The sequence below is a fragment of the Pan troglodytes genome, chromosome 6 (assembly GCF_028858775.2).
Source record: "Pan troglodytes isolate AG18354 chromosome 6, NHGRI_mPanTro3-v2.0_pri, whole genome shotgun sequence".
Classification (NCBI taxonomy): domain Eukaryota; kingdom Metazoa; phylum Chordata; class Mammalia; order Primates; family Hominidae; genus Pan; species Pan troglodytes.
The window spans coordinates 107,521,497-107,546,319 of NC_072404.2; the positions used below are offsets into that span (position 1 = coordinate 107,521,497).

Genomic DNA, 24,823 nt, shown 5'->3' on the forward strand with positions numbered 1-24,823 from the left:
GGTGTTTTTTAATCAGTGTCTTGGGGAAAGCATACGTAGTCCGCCAGACCTCAAGTGGTGCTTGCTCTCAATTTGTGATGGGAAAAGCTGCCTAAATGTATGGTGATGCCTGTTCTTGATGTTGTTTGGTAGATGACTGGCTCGACGTATGCCCTTCTCAGTGCTGTAGGCTGCATGTTAAAGCTGCCTTTCTTTATCGGGTTCTAACAGCTGCAGTCAGGAACTGTGTCAGGGACTGGTTTCTAGTTTGACCACGGCGGTATAGGGATTTTATTTGTGGTTCTTCAAGTCTAGAATTTACTTCCTCTCTGTGGTTTCTGCAAACCCATCTCACCTTCCAGCCTATGTTTGATTTCCTCATTTTATGGAAGTTTTTTTTTTTCATTGCTAAATAGAGTTTTTTTTTATAGCACAGTGCTTTTGGATTCATCAAAAGAAAAATACTTTAAAGTTTTAAAAAGGGGTAACTAAAAATGTCTACTTGAAGCTACCTAGTCAATTTCTGAGGCAGTAGTTTTAATGGGACTGTTAGATACTGAGGTTGAGTAAGTGTGGTTCACACTGAGGAAATCTAAGGGAGAGTAGGTGCCCTGCAGACCCTAGCAGAAGTAAGTGTAGCAGAGAGCTAGGGCAAAGCGTGGCATAGTTCATTGGTCTTAACCTGGTTATACTCTTCATGCCTATCTAGTGACTCACAGAGGACACTTTCATGAATCAGATAATTAGGCTGGCATTCATACAGTCCTTATCCAGTTCTGTAATAAATAAGTAGTTTGTGATGATTAAAAAAACAAAACAAAAACTCTGGGTGCAAGAGAGGAAAAAGTAAGTCAAGATCAGCTATGTGGAGTTTGAAGAAGTATAAACTACCCTAATTAATGACAGACTTGGGTTCAAAGGACAGTGGGCTGTTTTTAAGTGTTAAAGGTTAACCACATAGAGGCAGAGCAGTGGGGTTTCAAGGAAAGCGAGGGAGCTTGCACCCAGCACACCTAAACTCAGTCTGGCCTGCCACTGTCCCACCTGGGTTCATGGGCATATCAGTTTCTTCATCTGTGACGTGGAGCTGGTCGTATTACCTCAGAGGTATTGTGACAGCCAAATGAAATAATACTGTATTTTATCAAATGTCAGATGAGGTTGATGATAAGTCACACCCTTATTTTTGTACCATTAAAAAGAAGAAATGCTGCCAGTTAAACTAACTTGAAGTGTGAGATGCACCTGAAATTCAGAGATGCAGTGGACAAACTATGTGTTATTTTTTCTTTTTATTCTCCCTTACAATCCAAATGCGTCTTTAAAAACAATCAATAAAAAACAGTGTACGTGAAAGCGCTTTGCTTTCCTCAGGAGTCAAATTTAATTTTTATTATGTGAATCGGGAGTGAAGCACAGTTCTTCAGAAATAATTCCAGCAGTCTGGCGCAGTGGCTCATGCCTGTAATCCCAGCGCTTTGGGAGGCTGAAGTGGGTGGCGCACTTGAGCACAGGAGTTCAAGACCAGCCTGGACAACATAGTGAGACTCCCATCTCTCAATAGAAAAAAAAAAGAGAAGAAGAAGAAATTCCAGTGGGGAAGCACAGGCTTCTTGTCTGGATGAGTGAACAGCTCACTGCAAGGAGGAAGAGAAGAAAATCATCCTTCTTGGTCTTCATAAGAATTGGCTCTCAGTGCCTCAAGCTCCTCACTTAGTTTAGGTTTTCCAAATGGACACAAGTGTGTCTGTGGTTAGGGAGTTCTTGTTCTCATTGAAAGTTGACTTCCTCCAGATTGGTTTCAAGAGGAAGCACCGAGTTACCTCCTGTGTTAAATGTATGGGCTTTCCTCTGTTTTAGACTTTGTTGATTTAGAACTCGGAGATTCTCGACACCCCTTGGTTAACTGTATTATTCTTAAGCACAGACTGAGCCCGCATGTGACAATGGTGTTTCAGCATTGCTTTCACAAAGGGACCTTTTGTTATTGAAAAAGAACTTAGTTCTGTTTGCAGTTCATTTTAGACTTCCCTGATCTTCACTGAAGCTTATTTTAGATTCAAGAATGTGTTTTGCTCACCTAGGAGTTTGGGTTAGTTTTTCTCCTCTCTTCAAGTACCCTAGCTTCATTTAAGAAAAAAATAACCTCATTAATTTATCTCTCTGCCTTCCTTTTGGTGCATTTGAACACTTAATTAGCCATAAATGAGGATTTATTTTTATTTTTTATTTTTATTTTTTGAGACAGGGTCTTGCTCTGTCACCCAGACCGGAGTGCAGTGATGTGCTCACAGCTCACTGCAGCCTCCTCCTCCTGGGCTGAAGCCATCCTCCCACTCAGGCTCCTGAGTGGCTGGGACTTCAGGCACGTGTCACCACGCCCAGCTAACTTTTATTTTTATTGCTATTTTTTGTAGATATGGAGTCTCACTTTGTTGCCCAGGCTGGTCTCAAACTCCTGGGCTCAAGCGATCCTCCCACCTTGGCCTCCCAAAGTGCTGGGATTACAGGCATGCTCACTGTGCCTGCCATAGATGAGGATTTTAAGGAAAAGTTTATTTCTCAGTAAAACTCCAGTAGCTGAGACTTTAATAGTTTGCTCTAACAAAGAAAAGGTTCACAACTATCCTAGTTGAATAATATGTTTTCCGGATAATGAAGAACTTGCTAAAAATAAGATGTAAAAATCTTTATGCTCTAGATAGGGATGGGAAAAGGCCAGGCGGTAAAATATTTTAGGCATTGTGGCTCACAGGCAGTATCCTTGGCATATTCTTTTTTTTTTTTAAACAGCCCCTTAAAGATGTAGAAATCATTCTTTGCTGGAGAGTCAGGGGAGGCCCCCCACGCAACAGCAGGCCTCAGGCTGTAGTCTGCAGGCCGCCTCCCTCCCTGCTTATCATGACCAGAGCTCCTTGGAGCAATGGCTGGTTCTCAAGCAGAGTGGGGAAAATATGAGGAGCCTGGAGCTTCCTGTCGTGCCCGGAAGTAAGGAAGAGTTGGAGAAAAAGGGAAGGATGGGGCATGCCAAAAAGATCCAGTAGTCACCTTGATAGAGCTCCCAGTGACAAGGCTGGAACCATTGGAGCCACAAAATAAGTGATGATGACTTTGGATTACAGCCCGGAGAATAAATATCCGTGAGTCCATAAGTATATACATGACTGAATAAAATAAATAAGGGGAGGAGAGGGGACCAGTCTTCCTTACAGAATTCCAAATAACAAATGTAGAAGAAATGAGGGATATAGAAAATCACCTTCCAAACATCACAGTAGTAATTGCTGTAGGCAAGATGCGCTGACAGATGCAGAAAACTGGTGTGCAAGACCTGAAGGAGAAACAGGCAGTTGCATAGCCTCAAAGTTTCTTCCCCTGATATTACTAATTACTGGAGGGTTTTTAACCTGTGTCTGCAGACTCTACTACTCCTCCCTCCAGGAAGTACAGCTTATGTCCCTTCCCTGTGGGCCAGCATTGCTTTCGAGGAAGAGTATGAGAAGGGAAAGGTAGGCCTGCAGTGGTTTGGTGACGCCTGGTGGGAGCCACCTGGCCCATGGGATCAAAGGTCACCTCACCAGGCATAGGTCATGCGCCCTGCTGTGCAAGCAGGACAGTTCACCCCACTGGAATTCTCTAACTCCTTCCCAGGTAGCCACAACCTTGGTCTAATCCTGAGAAGACATTGGGTGGCCCAGGTTGAGAGACATTCCACAAAATAACTGACCAGCACTCTTCAAAAGTGTCAAGAGTTATGAAATGCGAGGAAAGACGAGAAGCTGTCAGAGACTGGAGGAGCTGAGGGGCATGTGGTGATTAAATGCAATGTTGGTAGTTTGGATTGAGTCTGAAAAGAAAAAAGGACTAAAGTGGAGAAAACAGTAAAATCCGAATAAAGCCTGAAGTTCACTTCATAGCCTTGTTACCAGTGTTACTGTCCTAGTTTTGATCAGCATACTGTGGTAATGTACGATGTTAGCATTAGTGGAAGCTGGGTGAAGGCTGTATATGAACTCTCTGTATTGTCTCTGTAACTCCTCTGTAAATCTAAATTATTTCAAAGAAACAGCAGCTTCTTATCCTGGATGGATCATCAGCTTTTTCTCGAGCATTATTTTATTAACCCTTACACCCATTTGTATGTAGAGGAAAATATATTGATTCACTAATTAAAGTTGATTTTGGAATGTACATGTTTTTAATATTATTTATCTCTCTTTCCAGGGGAGGCGCCACCTGCTGCAGAAGTTTCCTCATCTTTTGTGATCCTGTGTGTGTGCAGTTTAATAATATTAATAGTGTTAATTGCAAACTGTGTATCCTGCTGTAAGGACCCAGAAATAGACTTTAAGGTGAGCACAGAGGGTAGGAACATTTAAAATGGTCTTCCAATATGTTTTTCAATAGAATAACTGGATAGCATAGTCCTTTGGGAACAGGATCAGCAGATTTTTTTTCTTCCCCTAATGGCCAAATAGTAAATATTTTCTACCTTAGTGAATAGTAAATATTGTGGGCCATACAGTCTCTAAAACAGCAGCTCAACTCTGCCAGGATAGACACTGTTACCAAATGGTCATGGCTTTGTGCCAATAAAACTTTATTTACACAAATAGGAGGTTTGGATTTGGTGCATCAGCTGTAGTTTGCTCCGCCTCTGTCATTGACAATAACCACTTGCCTGTGGTGAGTTGAGGTTCTTGCTGAGTGAGGAGTGAAGCGTGGTGATTGAATTCATTGTTGTCCGTAAGGGCTATGAGGAAGAGCAAGGTGATTGTTCCCCTCCACCCCCAAACTTCTGTAGACTGGTGAATTTGTGGTCACTGAGATTACTGAGGCAGAGGGATCCCCCAGTGTGTTTTGTGAAAGAGGAAGATCATTGAAACCTCGAGTTCCCTAACAGGGAGGAGGAGGCTGCAGATTGTAAAGTCCTGGCCAGGGAGGGTAATAGAGAAGATCTGGTTGTAGCAGCAGACGGTGGAATGGACCAGTGAACCAGCCAGGAAGGCCTCTAGAACTTACTGCATGCCTGCTGGAGTGCATTCGGCCTATGTAAATACTTGTTATAAAGGAATACATGGGGGGAAGAAGGAAGGAATGTGGCGTGCAGAGAAAATGGTCCTTAATGTCGCTCCCTGTTGACCGCGCAGGGCTGGCCCAGGAGCCTGGAGGTCCAGTGGTTCAAATTGAGGGAAAAAAAAGGTCGTCTTCTGGCTAAAGCCTTGTTTTCCCTAGACATGGGGCCCTGGTCTTTAGAACCTCATGGCTGTTTTTGTGTGCTGTCTTTACCCCGAGCCTTCTAGTAGCGCTGAGGAAACACACAGATGTGCTGTTTTCTTGGGTCAGCACTGGCCGTATACACACAGAGGGCTGAGAACACAGGAGGGCGGTTGGAAAACACTAATGGGGATCAGTTCCTTTAGAATATTTTGCCCCAGACCTGTAGAGTTTTACTCACAACATCAGTCCCTAGGCCTTAGAACCCCTACACACACTGCTATGGCGCCTGCTGACGGCACTAGTAGTAGGGGCACAGTTGTCGGTGGACAGTTTGTGTCCCTTGCTTGTTAGTCTTGCTGTGGGACTTTACACAGAAACCTGGCCATTTCAGGACAAAGATAAAGCCTGATCAGTGTTGCTGGTACTGAAATCCAGTCTCCATCTCACATTTCATGATGCCTCATTCTTGCCTTAGATCATGCAAAGCTTTTTGAATCTCAGGATTGAATGCGGGAGTTCATTTGAGAGCCAGGAATCTGTGTTGTTACCAAGCTTCCCCCGGAGATGCTGGCGCAGGGGCCGCAGTGTCTTAGAGGACTGTCCAGCTCTAGAGTCTGTGTGACTGTGTAAAGAGTATTTCCATCTGTGATTTATTGGCTTTCTCTAGATTTAAAGCTGTGCAGTTTTAGAGCTGATGGTCCGTGGAAGTCATTTTACAGACCAGGAAGCTACAGTCTGGTAACACAGGTGACTTGCCGACATTCATCCAGATAGCCAGCGGCAAAACTTTAAAAGTGACCCAGGCTTATCTAATTTTTCTTCTTTTCTTTTTTCAGACAGGGTCTCTCTCTGTCACCCAGGCTGGATCACACTTCACTGCAGCCTCAACCTCCCAGGCTCAAGCAATCCTCCCACCTTAGCCTCCCGAGTAGCTAAGGTTACTGCAGGCACACACCATCATTCCCTGCTAAGTTTTGTATTTTTTGTAGAGACAGGGTTTCACCATGTTGCCCAGGCTGATCTTGAACTACTGGGCTCAAGTGATCCTCCCGCCTCTGCCTCCCGAAGTACGAGGATTACAGGCGTGAGCCACCGGGCCTGGCCATTTTTCTTATTTTTATACTACATTACCTGGTCTGAATCTTTAGAATCATCTGTTGGTATATCTAGTGGTACATCATGCTGCTGCCAAATTTTGAATGGCATTATTTTAAGGTAGGAGTGATGGACAAAATCATTTTACAGAGAGAGCCCTATTTAGGAATGTCCAAAAGGAAAATTGAAGGATTTCCTCTGTTCAAAAATCGCCTCCCAGATTGAAGTTACGGTACCTCATTTTTCTTGCTCCCAACTCCATCAATACAAATAGCAATAATGTCCTTTAATGCACTGGAGAACATACATGAGAATAATGTCTTCTCACACGCATATGGAAACACAAGTGTTAGAGAAATCTACCATTGTAACTTTTAGTTTCTTTCTTGTATTGGATGGGGGCTAGGAGAGGTGGTAGAGAAAATGAAAATAAAAGTTCATAGACTGTTCAGTGGAGAACAGTCTTGTTCACTGATCTGTTCCCAGCTTCTGTTATGGTGCCTGGAGGGGTAATACATGTTAATTATCTGAACAAATGATTTGATGAATGACTTGATAATTGGCCGTGTCTATGGTAAATTAACATGGAAATCAAGGTATACCAGTTCCCCAGAATGGTGACGGAAGAATTGCGATAGCTTCCCACCGAACGTCATGTAAAAGGTTTCCACAACTTTATTTATTTATTTATTTATTTATTTATTTATTTATTTATTTATCTTGAGACGGTCTCGCTCTATCACCCAGCCTTGACCTCCCAGGCTCAAGCAGTTCTCCCTCAGCCTCCTGAGTAGCCAGGACTACTCCAGTAGTCCTGCGCCACCATGCCTAATTTTTTTAAATTATTATTTGTAGAAACAGGGTCTTGCCATGTTGCCCAGGCTGGCCTAGAGCTCTCGGGCTCAAGTGATCCACCTGCCTCAGCTTCCCAAAGTGCTGGGATTACAGGCATGAGCCACGTTGCCTGCCTGCATCCTCAATTGTAAAGTTGTCATCTTTAGAAAGCCAGACGTGTTTATATGTTAATTACACTTATGCGTCGCTTGGTTTTTTTAGTGACCTTTGTGGTTCAGATCCTGGTGATTTTTTTTAGCTAATTTAGTAATGTTTCCATTGTTACTCTTTTCAGAGAAATAGAACTCACTTAAAAATATCTTTTCTGAGTCTTTCAACATTTATTTTGATAGAAATCACATTTCAATTAGAAATGCATATACAACTTTAAAATAAAATGATTTATTTTGATTCAGTATGCAAAGAATCATGTCACAAAAGTAATAATATTAAAAGAATTGCTTGGCCAGGCGCTGTGGCTAACATCTGTAATCCTAACACTTTTGGAGCCTAAGACAGGAGGATTGCTTGAGATCAGCCTGGGCAACATAGGGAGACTCTGCCTCTACAAAAAAAAAAAAATTCAAAAAATTACCTGGGCGTGGTGATGCGTGCCTGCGGTCCCAGCTACTCGGGAGGCTGAGGTAGGAGGCTCACTTGGTTCCTGGAGGTCCAGGCTGCAGTGAGCCATCATCATGCCACTGTGCTCCAGTCACTGTGCTCCAGCCAGGCAACAGAGCAAAACCTTGTCTCAAAAAAAAAAAAAAAAAAAGAATTGCTTAAACTGTAGTCATTTGAGAGTAAATTTTTAAGCCTAGAAAACTATTTTTGTGTAAATTCCATTGCATTTAACTTCAAACTAACAGTTTAAAAACTTACATGAAATATGTATAATTTATTTTCCTGTCTTATGTATTCTGCTGTTTGGAGTCAGAGAACAAAATTACATATGCTTTTTACTTAACATTAAGTACAAACTGGAAAAAAATAATTGTGGCAGCAAGTTCCAAATCATTGTGCAAGTATGTTCCTATTTTAAGTGTTAGCCAATGGTTTTTAATGCTTGCTCTCTTTCATTTTAGGAATTTGAAGATAATTTTGATGATGAGATAGATTTCACACCACCAGCAGAAGATACTCCCTCTGTTCAGTCCCCAGCAGAGGTCTTCACACTTTCAGTACCAAATATTTCACTCCCAGCTCCCTCGCAATTCCAGCCTTCTGTAGGTAAGACCATACAGCCTAATGCCACGTTTTCATGAATTGTTTCTGAGATCTGAGAATGGGAGCCTAGCCATCATAAATATTGGACTGCCCATCTCCTCTTTGGTTTATTTCTCTTCCTTCTGCTCCCAGTGAAGCTGAATTCTAGTGGTCAGGCCCATTGTATTCCTGCAATAGCTTTGTCTTCTGCTTTCTGGACCCTGGGTCTGGTATGAGAATAAAACGAATCTCCTCGATTCATTGACATTGAACACCTGGACAGAACTCCCAGGCTCTGTTCTGGAGGTGGTTTCTCTGCTAGTTCTGGCCACGGCTGACCTTGCTGAGTAGGACACTGCTGGCTTCCACTGGGATGCCCTGCATTTGGGTAGGAGAGGAAAGTTTGGATATGTTAATCAGATTGACTTTTCTAAGCTTCTTCAGACAGAGGTTTGGTTCTGTGTTAATTGATGTCTTGTGAAAAAATAGAATGTGACTAGAAAAATAGAATGTGACTATAGTTTTTTTTTTTAGAGTTTGAAATTTAAGCCCTTTTTAGAGTTAGAACTTTTTGTGGTCTTAAGAAATTCTTATTCTGTGATTAAAATAATACCTTTTAAAAAATATTTTAAGCTTTTGCTTTGACAAAAGAAGTAGGTTCAAGAAGTAGGGTTTTCTGAGATTGCCGCAAGAAGGCTGTGTAAGTCTGTAGATGCTAGGACTACCTTTTCTGGTGTGACACACGCTGTGGGCTCTGCCTAGGGCAGAATAAACCCCCGAACTGATGCCACTGCAGGCAGGCATGACTATAAGAAAAAGCCAGATGGAACGTGACATAGTTGGTGCATTTCATTTAAATATTTGTAAAGTAAGAATATATTTAAATTTATAGATTTTGCAGCATTAAAAAAAACAACCTGGAGTGTTTAATTGCTGTAAATAACAATACCCCTACTCCAACCAAAATAATGAAGTTTAAAAGGAGGTCTAATATATTCTTGGGATAACTTAAGTATACTTACTCTAAATGGAAATATTTTATTGTTGCTTGTTTGATAATTTGCTTTCCTTTATACTTAAGAAAAACCTGGAGAGACTTCTCAGAGCTTTTACAGGCCCATAGTCGATCCCCAGTGGATTCATTTCAAGTAGCTGAATTCCAAATTAGATCAGCCTAAGTGGAAACGAGAATTTTTGACACATGGACCCAGACCGTAGGAAGAGCAGGGGTTCAGCTGACCTTGGAGACAGCTAGAACCAGGGCCTGGAACATCATCAGCATTTTAATTCATTTCTGATTTTCTCTTCTCTTCACATATCTGCTGAATCTCTTAGGCAGCTTCTCTGCTCAGTAGGGAGGTTGGCTGCCAGCAGCTCCACACCCATTCCCTTGTAGTTTTATAACCATAGAGGAAAGGAGCTTCTTTCTCTCTCTCCTTGGACCAGAAAGAAAACCCTTTGGAGGGACATTCTGGTTGTCTTCACCTAAGTCACAGGATGCAGAGCCATCACTGGTCAGGAAGGTGGGGACAGACAGACAGCTTCTCTTCAGGATCTACTGGGGATGGATGGGAGCACAGTCAGATGCAGGCAGAAGAGAAATTATGGTGACCTGGGCAGCCATTGTAATTTTGTTTATATACACACCCCTTTCTGTTTTACTGAAGCCCCGTACCCTAATATCCCTCTCCATAGGAAGAAATTATTTTAAATTTCTCTGAGTAGAATACACTCAGAATATTTTTATCATCTTGGGATACGAGAGGCCTTTCCAAGCATGCATCAAATCCAGAATCCATATAGGAACATACTGCCAAATCTGATTTACAAAAATGAAATATTCTGTATAGAAAAAGACACCACACACAAATTGACAGAGTCGCAAAAAATATTTGTGAACTACAAACAGTATTAAAAACGGTTACATATCAAGAGTACAAACAAATGCAGGATAAAAAGTAACACGCTACTAGAATAAATAAGCTGAGGACATGAAAGGAGAATCTCAAATGGCCAATAAACATAGTAACCTCGTTATTAATTAAAGAAATGCTGACTTAAGCTGAGAGCAGATAGGTAAAGATGAAAAGAAATGACACCAGGTAGTGATTGGCGAGCATGTGGAGGGCAGCAGGCAGTCTCATCCACTAGGATTAGTGCAGCTATAAATTGCTGAAGATGTTCTTTCTGGAGGGGTAGTCGGGCAACATATATCAAAATATGAGACATGTTGACTCTTGATCGAGCAGTTCCACTTTTAGTAATTTATCTTTAGGAACTAATTGGGCAAGTGTGCAAATATGCATGTACAAAGGACTTTATTGCAGCGTTGTTTGGCAGGGTAAGATGGAAACAGATTAAATGTCTGTCAATATGCAATTTGCTAAATTATAGTCAGTCAATACAGTGGCGATTTATGTGTTCCTATAAAAGGATCAAGGTGAACTGTATTTGACTACAAAAGATATTTGTGATATAGTACATGAAAAAGATATACCACATACAAGCAATTCTACAAGTTCTACCATTTTTTTCTTTTTTTCTATTTTTAAAATGTATTTTATTTTTTGCATAGATAATATATTCACTTGGTTCAAAAACCATAACATTACAAAAAATATATATATTTAGGCTGGGAGCGGTGGTTCATGCCTGTAATCCCAGCACTTCGGGAGGCCGAGGCAGGTGGATCATGACGTCAGGAGATTGAGACCATCCTGGCTAATACGGTGAAACTCCGTCTCTACTAAAAATACAAAAAAAAAATTAGCTGGGCATGGTGATGGGCGCCTGTATTCCCAGCTAGTCGGGAGGCTGAGACAGGAGAATGGCATGAACCCGGGAGGCGGAGCTTGCAGTGAGCCAATATCTCACCATTGCACTCCAGCCTAGGGGACAAAGCGAGACTCTGTCTCAAAAAAAAAAAAAAAGAAAGAAAAAAAATATATATATTGAAAAGTCTCCCTGTGGTATTTAAATGTGACCTATTTTCCACCGCTGGCTTCCCTAAGTAACAGCTGCACTGTTGGTTCTGGTTTTTCATACACCTTTCTCGAATTTGTTGATGCAGGTATCTCCCCTCACTCCCATTCACATTTACTTTTAATTTTTTAATTTTTTGTTTTTTAAAAGACTTTTTATAGAGAAGTTTGAGGTTCACGGGAAAATTTAGAGGAAGGTAGGTACAGACATATCTATTATGTCCCCACCCATACACATGCATAGTCCTCCTTTTTTTTTTTTTTACTCAAAGGTGTCATGGTAAATTCATTATTCTGCATCTTGCTTTTTTTTCACTTACCAACATACCTTGCAGATCTTTCCATATCATTAAAGGGTATGTATTCTTGCTTCTAGGTTCGTACTATGTAGATTGTATCGTTTAGCACAGTTTATTTAAACAGCCCCCTGTTGATGGATATTTGGCTTGTTTCTAATGCGAAAACAAATAAAGCTTGTATCTGTGTTGTTTTGCAGGTGGTTGTTGTACTGGTATCCGTAGAATATATTTCTTAAAGTGGGTCAAAGAGTACATGTGTTTATAATTTTGGTGGGTCTTGCCAGCTTACCCTCTGCAGGAGTCGACCAATTTATCTTCCTGCCAGTTGGGTATCTAATGGTAAATGCCATTGCTTTTGAAGCTAAATTGGTATCAATTCAAACTAGATTGTTATAAATTTAGGATGCTAACTGTAATCCCCATGGTAACCACTAAAAAATTTACAGAAAGGGAAATGAAGAGGGAATCAAAATGGTACACTAAAAAAAAAAAAAAAAAATCAATCACACATACAAAAAAGGATTTTTGATGCACAGGATTCCTAATTTTAATATAGTAAATTTTACAGTTTTTTTTTAGAGTATGAAATTTAAGCCCTTTTTAGAGTTAGAACTTTTTGTGGTCTTAAGAAATTCTTTCTTATTCTGTGATTAAAATAATACCTTTTAAAAAAATATTTTAAGCTTTTGCTTTGACATTTAGATCTAAAACCCATCTTGAGTTGATTTTTGAGGATGGTGTTAGGAGGAAATCCAACTTCAGCTTTCCTTATAGATTGCTGTGGTTTTTCAGCTTCATTCATGCACTGATCTTTCCTTTTCTCTCTGCCTCCATATGTGTATAGGTCTATTTTAGGCTTTCTATTCTCTGTCATTAATTTGTGTATTTCTTGTCCCAATACCATTCTCTTAATCATAATCATGTCATAATAACATGAATTACAAATATTTCTCAAATTCTGTATGTTCTCTTTCACTCTCTTAATAGTGTCCTTTGACGCATAAAACTTTTCCGTTTTAATTTTGATGAAGTCCAGTTTATCTGTTTTTTACTTTTGTTGCTTGTGCTTTTGGTGTCATATTTAAGAAACTATTGCCAAATCCCTGGTCAGGAAGATTTATCTCTATGTTGTCTTCTGTAAGTTTTATAGTTTTAGCTCTTGCTCCTTGATCTATTTTGAGTTAATTGTTTTATATGGTGTGAGGTAAGGATCCATCTTAATTCTTGTATACGTGGATATCCAGTTGTCTCACTTAACAGTGTTTGAGAGACTGTTGTTTTCCTATTGAATTGTCTTGGAACCCTTTTTGAAAATCAGTTTACTATATTTTTTGGGGTTATTTCTGGACTCTCGGCTGTATGTCCATCTTGATACAGACTCTTGATCTGTATGTCTGTCCCTGTGCCAGTACCACACCATTTTGATTGCTGTAGCTTTGGTTTTATAGTAAGTTTTGAAATCAAGATATATGAGTCTTCTTTGTTTTAATTTTTCAAAATCCTTTTGCCTATTTGGGATTTCTTACAATTCCAACTGAATGTAAGTATCAGCCTTCCTATTTCTGTAAAACAGGCCACTGGGATTCTGATAGTTTTTTTATTTTATTTTATTATTATTTTTTTTTAGTCTAGTCAAGTGAACCAGTGGGAGTGGAGAAGGAACAAAATAATCTGTAATGGTTGTAATCAAGGAATTTTTTTTTTGATGTACCATTTTGATTCCCTTCTCATTCCCTTTGGATTATATTTTTAGATGTTTTCTTAGTGATTATAATGATTACAATTAACATCCCAAATTGATAACAGTTTTGAGTTGATACCAGCTTAGCTTCAACAGCACACAAACTCTGCTCCTGTACAGCTCAGTCCCATCCCTTTATGTTGTTGTCACAAATTACATCTTTATACATTTTGTGCCTATTAACACAGTTATAATTTTTTTAATGCATTCGTATTTTAAATTGTGTAGGAAATAAAAAGAGGCGTTAGACACCAATAATACAGTAATAACGGCTTTCGTATTTACCTACATAGTTACCTTTACTGGAGATCTTTATTTCTTCAGATGGCTTTGAGTTACTGTTTAGTGTCCTTTTATTTCAGCCTGGAGGACTCCCATTAGCTTTTGTTGTAGGGCAGGTATACTGGCAGCAAACTCCCTAAACATTTGTTTATCTCAGAATGTCTTAATTTCTACTTCATTTTTAAAAGATAGTTTGGCCAGATATAGAATTCACAGGTATTTGCTTTCAGCACTTTCTCTGTGTCATCTCACTGCCTTCTAGCCTCCACAGATTCTTTTGAGTAATTGGTTGTTAATCTTATTGAGGATCCCTTGTATGTGATGAATTGCTTTTCTCTTGCTGCATTTGGGATTCTGTGTCTTCGGTTTTCTACAGTTTGTGTCTCAGTATGGATCTCTTTGAGTTTATGTTACTTTTTTTTTTTTTAAGTCTCACTTTGCCACCCAGGCTAGATTGCAGTGCTGCAATCATGGTTCACTGCAGCCTCGACTTCCTGGGCTCCAGTGATCCTCCCACCTCAACCTCCTAAGTAGCTGGGACTACAGGTGCACGCTACCACTCCTGACTAATTTATTTTTAATTTCTTATAGAGGCAGCATCTCACTGTGTTGCCTAATTAACTGGTCTCAAACTTCTGGGCTCAAGCAGTCCTCCCACCTCAGCCTCCCAAAGTGTTGGGATTACAGGCATGAGCCACTGTGCCTGGGCAAGTTTATCTTACTTGGAGTTTTTTGAGTGTGTAGATTCATGCCCTCTGTTTCCTTTTCTTTCTCACCTCCTTCTGGGACTCCAATTGATAATATGTCTCTTGGTTTATTTGACAGTGTGGCTCACACCTGTAATTCCAGCACTTTGAGAGGCCAAGGTCAGGAGTTCGAGACCAGCCTGGCCAACTAGGGAAACCCCATCTCTACAAAAAAATACAAAAATTAGCCAGGTGTGGTAGCTTGTGCCTGTAGTCCCAGCTACTCAGGAGGCTGAGGTAGGAGAATCAGTTGAACCCAAGAGGCAGAGGTTGCAGTGCGGGATCGCACTGTTGCACTCCAGCCTGAGTGATACAGTGAGACCCTGTCTCAAAGAAAAAAAATTAGGCCAGGTGTGATGGCTTATGCCTGTAATCTCAGCACTTTGAGAGGCTGAGGTGGGTGGATCACCTGAGGTCAGGAGTTCAAGACCAGCCTGCCCAACATGGAGAAACCCTGTCTCCACCAAAAATACAAAAAAAGTTAGCCGGGCATGGTGGCGCTTGCCTGTGGTCCCAGCTACTCGGGAGGCTGAGGCAGGAGAATCACTTGAGCCTGGCAGGCAGAGGTTGCAGAGAGCCAAGATTGCGCCACTGCACTCCAGCCTGGGTGACAGAGCAAGACTCCGTCTCAAAAAAAGAAAAAACTTAATTTAAAAAAATAAAGTCTTGGGCCGGGCGCGGTGGCTCATGCCTGTAATCCCAGCATTTTGGGAGGCCGAGGCGGGCGGATCACAAGGTCAGGAGATCGAGACCATCCTGGCTAACACGGTGAAACCTCGTCTCTACTAAAAATACAAAAAATTAGCCAGGCGTGGTGGTGGCGCTTGTAGTCCCAGCTGCTTGGGAGGCTGAGGCAGGAGAATGGTGTGAACCCGGGAGGTGGAGCTTACAGTGATCTGAGATGGTGCCAGTGCACTCCAGCCTGGGTGACAGAGAGAGACTATGTCTCAAAAAATAATAAATAAAACAAAATAAAAAATAAAGTCTTGTCTAATAATTAGTCCAATGTCTGTTTTCTCAGTGACAGTTTCCGTTTGTTCATTTTTACCTGTGAATGGGCCAATTTTTGTTTCTTTGCATGTTTCATAATTTCTTTGTTGGAAACTGGACGTTTTGAATAATGTGATGTGCAAAAGAGAAGTAGAAGAAAGAAAACAAAAAATATTGTCTAGGTCTTTGCAGATTGACTCTGCTGGGGCACTCCTTCAACACCTAGCCAGGCCGTTTATAACCCTGACTTAGCCTTCACTTCCTTCTTGTGTTGGGCCTGAAGACCAGCTCCAGCTGAAAGCCTGTTTTCTTCCTCAGCCTTTCTGAGTACGCATCCTGCCCTGAGCATACACGTGGCTATCTAGGTTCCCGTCTACATGGGAGCTTTCCAAAGCCCCCTTTCTCCTCCAAAATCTCACCCCAGCTTTTCTGCCAAAACTTTCAGCATGTGTACTGTTGGCCTCAACTGTTGTTTTTGCCCTAGGTGGCAGTAGCTTGTTCTCATTTGCCTTTTTTGTTTTCGAGGAATATGTGACCACTCCATCCTGATAGAATTGTGAGTTACGTGAAACAAAGAGAAGCCACTTGTGGCAGTTCCTCAGTTAGGTCAAGACAAACATAGTTCCTTGGGAATAAGGTCCACTGTGCTCCCCGTGGACCCTGGTACCCACCTGGGAACACAGGTCATCTTTAAGACTGCAGCTGCACTGGGGAGGGAGATTGGAGAAGCAGGGTAAGTTAAAGCTACAAAGATATTCTACCCTGTCTCAGTGGACTTTCTCCTGGCTCGCTTTGGTTGCTGTAAACCTTTGACCATCTTCTAGAGTTTTTATAAGGTTGACACTGGCAGTTTAAAAAAAGTCTTTTAGTGTTTCTTGGAAGAGACAGCTACCAGAGGAGACGTCTCTGCTCCACCATTTCCACTGCTGTCACCGTTTCCACTGCTGTCAGTTAATTTGATAGAGGTGCAGTTAAATGGTGCCGGAACAACTGGATATTCATTGGCAAACAAATGAACTTTGATCCATACCTTGCACCATATGTAAAAACTAACTCAGAATGCATCATAAACCTAAATTTAGAACCTAAAATTATAAAACTTGTAGAATAAACTCTTTATAATATTTAGTTAAACAAAGATTTATTAGATAGGACACTAAAAGCATCATTCACAAAAGGAAATATTTATAAATTGGACCTTTTCAAAATTAAAAGCTTTTTGGAAATTAAAATTTAAATTTAAAGTGTTTTGGAGAACAGTGTTAAGAGAATGAAAAGTCTAGCCATGGACTGGGAGAAAACATTTGCAGATTACATATTTGTTAAAGGACTTGGTTTCAGAAGATAGAAAGAACTTTCAAAACTCAATAATAAGAAACAGCCCAATAAAAATGAGGCAAAGATTTGCATAGATATGTCACCTCAGAAGATATACAGATGGCAGGTAGGCAAGTGAAAAGGGACTTGATATCATTAGGCATTAAGAAAATAAAAATGCACTTTGGGAGGCCGAGGTGGGCGGATCACAAGGTTAGGAGTTTGAGACCAGCCTGGTCAATATGGTGAAACCCTGTCTCTACTAAAAATACAAAAAGTAGTCGGGCATGGTAGCAGGTGCCTGTAGTCCCAGCTACTCGAGAGGCTGAGGCGGGAGAATCACTTGAACCCGGGAGGCGTAGGTTGCAGTGAGCTGAGATCGCGCCACTGCACTCCAGCCTGGGTGACAGAGCAAGACTCTGTCTCAAAAAAAAAAAAAAAAAAGGAAAAATGAAAACTAAAGTAAGATTGCGTACCCTTTAGAATGGCTAAGATGAATAAGACTGACTACACCAAGTGATGGCAAAGAGACGGAGCAACTGGAACCCTCGTGTGCTACTCATGTTTTAGGAAGCAGTTGGCAGCTTCTTGAAAAGTTAGAGACACCTCCCATATGATCTCCTTCATATTTATTCAAGAGAGATGAAAGCACTTGTCCCTAGAAAGATTTGCATGCATGTATTTATAGCATCTTGATTTGTGATAGCCTCAACCTGTAAATGACATGAATGTCTGTCCACTTGTGAATAAGCAAGCAAGCTGTGGTATATTCATTCAGTGGAAAACTCTTCTGTGACAAAAGTAAGAATAAACTCTAGATACACTCCAGATCTTGATTGAATTTTAAAATAATTTATGTAAGCCATACCATCGAAAAAAGAGTACATACCATATGATTCTGGTTGCATAACATTTTCGAAAATGCAAATTATAGTGCAGACAGCACGTGAATGGTTGTGTAGAGATGGGGGCAGGTGGAAGGGATTACTGAGGGTATCAGAAGACTTGGGGGTAATGGAGATGTTCCGTATTTTATTTAGGTAATGGTTTCACAGGTGCATACAAATATTAAAGTGTATCAAAGTGTATACTTTAAATATGTGGACTTTATTGTATATTGATTATACTTCAGTAAAACTTTTTAAAAATTAAGGAGAGTAGTTTAAGAGTGCTAATCATATGTCTAGGTGAGCTGTTCAAGAGAGATGAAAATGAAGACTAAGTAAAGGCCATTGGCGTGGTGATTGGTGGTTACATGAGAGTAGCTGGATCGGAAAAAAAAACAATGCGCAAGGTATTAAAGAATTGGTAGGAAACTCATTAAAAAATATTGCCAGTTTTAAAGCCTAAAACTGTTTTGGCATGATTCGTTTAAAAGAGGTGTTTTATGTATTTATTCCTACCTTTATTTGCACAAGCCTTTATGTTAGTGTTCATACTTTATAGGTTATATATTTAATATTTAGATACTTATATTTCATTTTTAATGTTTTTTTCTCTACAGAGGGATTGAAGTCTCAAGTTGCCCGCCACAGTCTAAACTACATACAGGAAATTGGAAATGGCTGGTTTGGAAAGGTAAGATGCTCTTCACTTGCATTTGTTTTCCTCTGAATGATACTGTGTTCAGTGCAGAGCTGATGAAGAATTGTGTTGTGCGGAGTTCCACGTGCCCTGTGGGCCCTGCGTTACTAACTGAGTTTCCCCATTCCCCCTGTGGCAGTGTGGGGGCGTGAGCTTCAGCCTTGCTGTGTGTCGAGCCTTTTCCAGAAAGGATGTCTTACGGCATACAGGCTGTTATAACAAAATATCATAAACTGGGTGGCTTATAAACAACAGAAATTTATTTCTCACAATCCTGGAGGCTGGGAAGTCCAAGATCAAGGTGCTGGCTGATTCCAGATCAGGTGAAGGTGGCACTTTCCTGCTGCGTCCTCACGTGGTTGAAGGAGCAGGGCAGCTCTCTGGAACCTCTTTTGGAGGGATGCAAATCCCTTTCCCTCCCAGAGGCCTTCCTCCTCTCCATCGCATTGGTCATTAGGTTTCAGTTTACAGATTTGGGCAGGACAAAGGACACAGACATTTCGATCATAACAAAGGCCTTTAAAAAAAAAGTATCTGAGACTTTTCTAATTGTTGACATAAGAAAGTAAGAAGGGAAAAGAGACCTGGAATCTTAGCAGCTTCAGCTTTGTATCCTTCTCAGGTTAGATTGTTTTTTTAATCCCTTCCCCTTATAGCACTTAAGCCACTTTAGAACTGTAAATACAGTCTTACAATGAAGACCACCATGAACAACTAGTCTTCTCTCATAGCCCGTCAAGTGGCCTGTAGTAACAATGCTTTGTTGATTTTTTTATCGTAGATGGCTCAGAAGGAGTAATCTCCTACAGCCATTTCCACAGTACTGTAGTCGTGCTCTGCAAGAGGTTCCTAATGGAGTAGGGATTACATCGTAAGCAGGGTGCTTACAACAGGAGGATGCACTTCCCAGTAGTCAGCCATCTGCTGCTGCTTCTCCTTCCCTTCAGCGTTGTCTGTATCTTTCATGTCCTCCCAACTGTTTGAGTTCTCTTCTGCACCATTCAGCAAAACCTGTTACGTAGCAGCCATTGTTCTTGGTGCTAGGGGCACGACGTGGAGGAAGATGGGTCAAACCTTGACCTGTGTGGAGTCCTGTATGAGAGATCAAACAAAACCCTGTCTTCACAAGGCTTAGATATCTAGTTGGGAGGGTCACACAGCAAACAGTCAATTGTGGGAGGTGGGCTCAGAGAGGTAGAGGGCAGGCAGGTGATCTGGGATATTGTGTGCCTAGAGACTGCCTTGCTCGGAATGAAACGGGGAAATACTCTGGTGCTTGAGAGATCATGATGTAATTGAGTTACCTTTTTAAAAGGATCACTCTGGAAGTCATAGAGGGGGAAGGTGAAAGCAGGGAGGAGATGGGCTAGAAGGCTCCTGCAGGCCCAGGCAGCTTGAACCTGGATGCTAGCGGTGGAGGTGGCAAGAAGTGGTAGGACCCAAGACAGATGTTCAGACGAGAGCATGCGGGTGTAGACTTAGAGGGGATAAGACATGGACTGTGGAGGAAGGGCAGTCAGATTGACTGCTGAGGGCCTGATGAACTGGAAGAATGGAGTTGCTGTCAACTGAAATGCAACAGACACTGCAGGAGAGGCAGGAGGAAGTCGGGAGTTCATCTTTGCTATGTCAGGTGTGAGTTGGCTGTTAAGACAACTCAGTGGGGGCACCAAGTAGCTGAACTGGAAATGCAGAGCAAGAGTGAAGGAGAGAGGGTCCCGGCTGGACATGTAAATCCGAGTGATCTCATTTTATAGAGTGTATTCAAAGCTAGGAGACTAGGTGAAGTCATGGAGAATTTCAAAGTGGAAACCAGGGGGAGGCTCTGCAGCAGGGAGAGGCCAGTGCAGTCAGGGAGAAGCAGTGAGGAGGGAGAAGCCCAGGAGACAGGAGTCTTCTGAAAGTTCCAAGAAGATTAATTGCAGTAATGCTGCAGCTTACAAATGGAGTAAGATGAAGCCTGGGAGAATGAGGATTCAGCAGCATAAGTTCCTTGGCGTCCTTGAAAGAAGTTGTTCAGGGGGAAATGGTGATGGTACATCCTTGCGTGGAATGGATTCAAGAGAGAAAGAGGAGATGGTGCATTTAGACAACCCTCTTGAAGAGTTTTACTCCTCAAGGAGCAATAGGTTGGACGCGGTAGCTCACGCCTGTAATTCCAGTGCTTTGGGAGGCCCAGGTGGGAAGGATCACTTGAGGCGAGGAGTTTGAGACCAGCCTGGGCAACATAGCACAACCCCATCTCTAAAAAAAAATTCGCTGAGTGGGATGGCACATGCCTGTGGTCCCAGCTACACGGAAGGCTGAGGCAGGAGGATCACCTGGGCCCAGGAGTTCGAGGCTGCAGTGAGCCATATTTGCACCACTGTGCTCCATACAGGGTGACAGAGCAAGACTGTCTCAAAAAAAAAAAGAGAGGGTGATTTAGTTAATTATCAGAATTTCTTGTTCTCCATTTTTCTGTCCTTATATTTCTAATAAACACATTGAGTTCTGTTCCGGTTCTTACTGTATTTTCAGGACATTAAAATTAATCTATTTTAAAAGGAACTATTTTAAAAGAAGTATTTTTATTTTGATCATTCTCTTTTTTTAAAAATCATTCTCTGGAGTTCAATAAAAACCCTTATTCGCATTTTCATCTTGCACTTTGGAATACCTTGGCATTGTCCTGTTTTATATTTAGCATTTCCCTTGTAGCTAGTTCTCATGTGAGGCAGCAGATTCTCATTTCGTGTTCTGCTGATTTCAGTGGGGTGTTTTGAATGGAGTTTTGGTAGGAGATCAAGGCTGGGTATCATTGGATGGAGTGCGATGGGTGTTTAAGTTTCAGGGCAATGATTGATTGTAATTAGCTTTCGTCAGTTTACTTTCTCATATGTATAGCAGACTAAATAACAAAACTTAGTGGAAGTGTTTTTGAGGAACATTTGAGTTATGTTGGAACTGAACTTATAAATTGCACTTCTGTAAAGTCATAGTGAATTTCCTTGAAGTAGAATACATTTTTAAATAAATCGACACAAATAAGTATAAATACATTTTAAAATAAATAGAAAAGAAATATGCATAAATATGTGAATATTGTAACTATCTGGTGAATGGTTTAAAATGGTCCTTTTACTGAAGAAAAATATTTGAGTTTTCCAAGCTTTTGGTGAGGTGGTAAGTAAAAGAATAGAAGGTCACCTGCTTATTGCTTAACTTGTTCACCTGCGTTCCATTTCCCGGTAAATGCAGCAGACTCCTTTATCATTTTGATGGAAATGACACAAAAAACTGTTCTTTGATTTTAGGTTCTCTTGGGAGAGATTTACACGGGCACTAGCGTAGCAAGAGTCATCGTGAAGGAGTTAAAAGCAAGTGCCAGCCCAAAGGAACAAGATACTTTTTTGAAAAATGGAGAACCTTACTAGTAAGTAAACCTTGTCATGTGTTCTGTAAGGCTAGTCTGTGGTCTGTTGAAGGTCAGGTGTTTAAAACTACTGTGGGATTTCTGCCTGCAACATACATGATTAAGTAAGTTCCAAGGTCTCATAAGACCTAAAATGTCCAGGCGTCATCTGAAAATCACTTAGCATTCCAAGAACCAGGAGAACTCAGCCTAAACCAGAAAAGACAACAGATTCCAACACAGATGACAGAGATGTTAGAATTACCTGACAAGAATTTTAAAGCACTCATGATAAAAATGCTTTGTGAGCAATTGCATCACGTTTAAAACAAAAAAATATAGTCTCAGCAGAGAAATAGAAGACATAAAGAAGACATAAATGGAAACCTCAGGACTAAGAAATACAGGAACTCATCATTTCAGTTACAGCCTCAGGGACATGGGGAAATATAACAAAAGATCCAGCATTATTCATGTCATAGATGTCTCAGAAGGAACGGAGATAGAGGATGGGGCTGAAAAAGGATTCAAAGCAGTATTTAGGCTAAAATTTTCTACATTTGGAAAAGAAAAAGCCTACTAATTTAAGAAATTGAGAAAATGCTAAACAGGATCAACCCAAGGAAATCCATGCCAAGACACATGGTCAAACTTCTGAAAATGAAAGACAAAAAATCCTAAAAGCAGGGAGACAGAAACAGCACTTTACCTATAGCGGGAAGCAATGTGGAGGACAGCCGATTTCTCATCAGAAACCTGGAGGCCAGAAGGAATCAGCACGTTTGTCACTTTTCTAAAGAAAAGAACTCTGAAATTCTTTCTCCAGAGAAAATATCCTTCAGGAATGAAGGGGAATATCAAGACATTCTCAGATGACAGAAAACTAAGAGAATTTATTACCAGCAAACCTGCCTTAGAAGAATGAGTTTTCTAAACAGAAAAGAAATGATAAAAGGAGGCGTCTTGGAACATCAGAAAAGAACAAAAATATGGCTGAACTTCCTTAAAAAGGCTGATTGTATCATCAAAATTAAAACATTTGCGTTGTGATAGACCTTGGTAACAGTGAAAAGACAAGCCACAGACTGGGAGAAAATAGCTGGAAACCACATAGCTGGCATAGGACTCATATCTAGAATTTATAAGAAACTCTCAAAACTCAACAGAAAAAAAAAACCTAATTCGAAAATTGTCAGAAGACATTAAGAGACATTTCACCGAAGAGGAGATAACATGGATAGCAAATAAGCACATGAAAAGACATTCAGTGTCATGAGCTACTAAAGTAATGAATTAAGATCCCTTCATACCTATTAGAAAAGCTGTAATGGCCGGGTGCAGTGGCTCACGCCTGTAATCCCAGTACTTGGAAGGCTGAGGCGGGTGGATCACAAGGTCAGGAGATTGAGACCATCCTGGCTAACACGGTGAAGCCCCGTCTCTACTAAAAATACAAAAAATTAGTCGGGCGTGGTGGCGGGTGCCTGTAGTCCCAGCTACTCGGGAGGCTGAGGCAGGAAAATGGCGTGAACCTGGGAGGCGGAGCTTGCAGTGAGCCGAGATCACGCCACTGCACTCCAGCCTGGGCGACAGAACAAGACTCCGTCTCCAAAAAAAAAAAAAGCTGTAATGAAAAAATAGTGACAATACCAAATGCTGGCAAGGATGTGGAGAAACTAGATCCCTCATACATTGCTGGTGGAAATGTAAAATGATAGAGCCACTGTAGAAAATAGCTTGGCAGTTTCTTAAAAAAACAAAACATACGTTAAGTTATATATTAGCATTAGTTATATGTTAGCATTCTCCAGAGGAACAGAACCAATAGGATGTGTATGTACATGTATATCTAAAGAGAGATGTTTTTAAAGGAATTGGCTCATGAAGTTACGGAGGCTGGAAAGTCTAGAGTCTGCAGGGTGGACCAGGAGGCTGGAGACCCAGGGAAGAGTCGATGTTGTAGTTTAAGGCTGAAGGCTGTCTGCTGGCAGAGTTCTTCCTTCTGTGGGGGAGGTCAGTCTTTGTTCTGTTAGGGTCTTCAACTGATAGATGAGGCCCACCATTGTTGCAGGATCTGCTTTACTCCAAGTCCACCGATTTAAATAGTCATCCGCCGGGCACGGTGCCTCAGGTCTATAATCCTAGCCTTTTGAGAAGCTGAGGCTGGAGGATTGCTTGAGCCCAGGAGTTCAAGACCAGCCTGGGCAATGTGGTGAGACCCTGTCTGTACAAAAAATCAGAAAAATTAGTTGGGCATGGTGGCATCACGCACCTGTAGTCTCAGCTCCTCAGGAAGCTGAGGCAGGAAGATCACTTGAGCCCAGGTGTTCAAGGCTGCAGTGAGCCATGATCACACCACCGTACTCTAGCTTGGATGACAGAGTGAGACCCTGTCTCGGTAGGTAGGTAGGTAGATTATAGATAGATAGATAGATAGATACAGACAGGCAATAATTTCATCAAAAAACACCCTCACAGAAACATAATAAGGATAATATTTGACCAAATACCTGGGCACTATGGCCCAGCTAAGGTGACACACAAAATTAACCGTCACGTCATATAGCCCAGCAGTTGCATCCCTTGTCATTTATTCCAGAGCAGTGAAAACTTTTTTCCATACAAAAACCCTTGCATGATTGTTCATAGCAGCTTTATTTGTAATTGCTAACAATTGGAAAAACTAACATGTCCGTCAGTAGGTGAGTGGTTCAGCAAAGCAGTACATTTCCTGGAGCACTGCTCCCACATTAAAAAAAAAAAAAAATGAACCATTGACACATGGAACACCTTGGATGACCTCAGGGGGATTATGTTGAGTGAAAAAATCAATCTCAAAGGGTCACATACTATACCAATTCCATTTATATAATATTCTTAGAATGAGAACATTCTAGAAATGGAGAACAGGTTAGTGGTTGCCAGGGGTACACATGGGTGGGGTGGGAAGATCTTTGTGGTGATGGGATAGTTCTGAGTCTCCATTGAGGTGGTGGTTACACACATCTGTGCACGTGCAGACCTGGCATAGAGCCCTGCACACACTTTATCACAGTGGCAGTTCCCGGGTTTGGGTGTTGTACTGTATGTCATTGTGTCAGATGTAACCAACAGGGGAAACTGGGTGAAGGGTATACCAGGCCTCTCTCTGCTGTCTT

At 41.2% G+C, this 24,823-nt stretch overlaps 1 protein-coding gene across 3 annotated transcripts in view; it reads left to right on the forward strand.

Annotated features, from left to right (window-relative positions):
• LMTK2 (lemur tyrosine kinase 2) overlaps positions 1–24,823 on the forward strand; it is a 99,445-nt gene that overhangs the window by 26,255 nt on the left and 48,367 nt on the right. For 2 of the 3 annotated variants that reach the window (XM_016945061.4, XM_016945062.4), the window contains exons 2-5: positions 4,204–4,331; positions 8,211–8,355; positions 18,192–18,265; positions 21,568–21,686. In XM_016945061.4, coding sequence (XP_016800550.1) covers positions 4,204–4,331; positions 8,211–8,355; positions 18,192–18,265; positions 21,568–21,686 — 466 coding nt within the window. Of the gene's footprint in view, positions 1–4,203; positions 4,332–8,210; positions 8,356–16,014; positions 16,104–18,191; positions 18,266–21,567; positions 21,687–24,823 lie in introns of those variants that run through there. The other variant, XM_016945064.4, reaches the window with a different exon arrangement.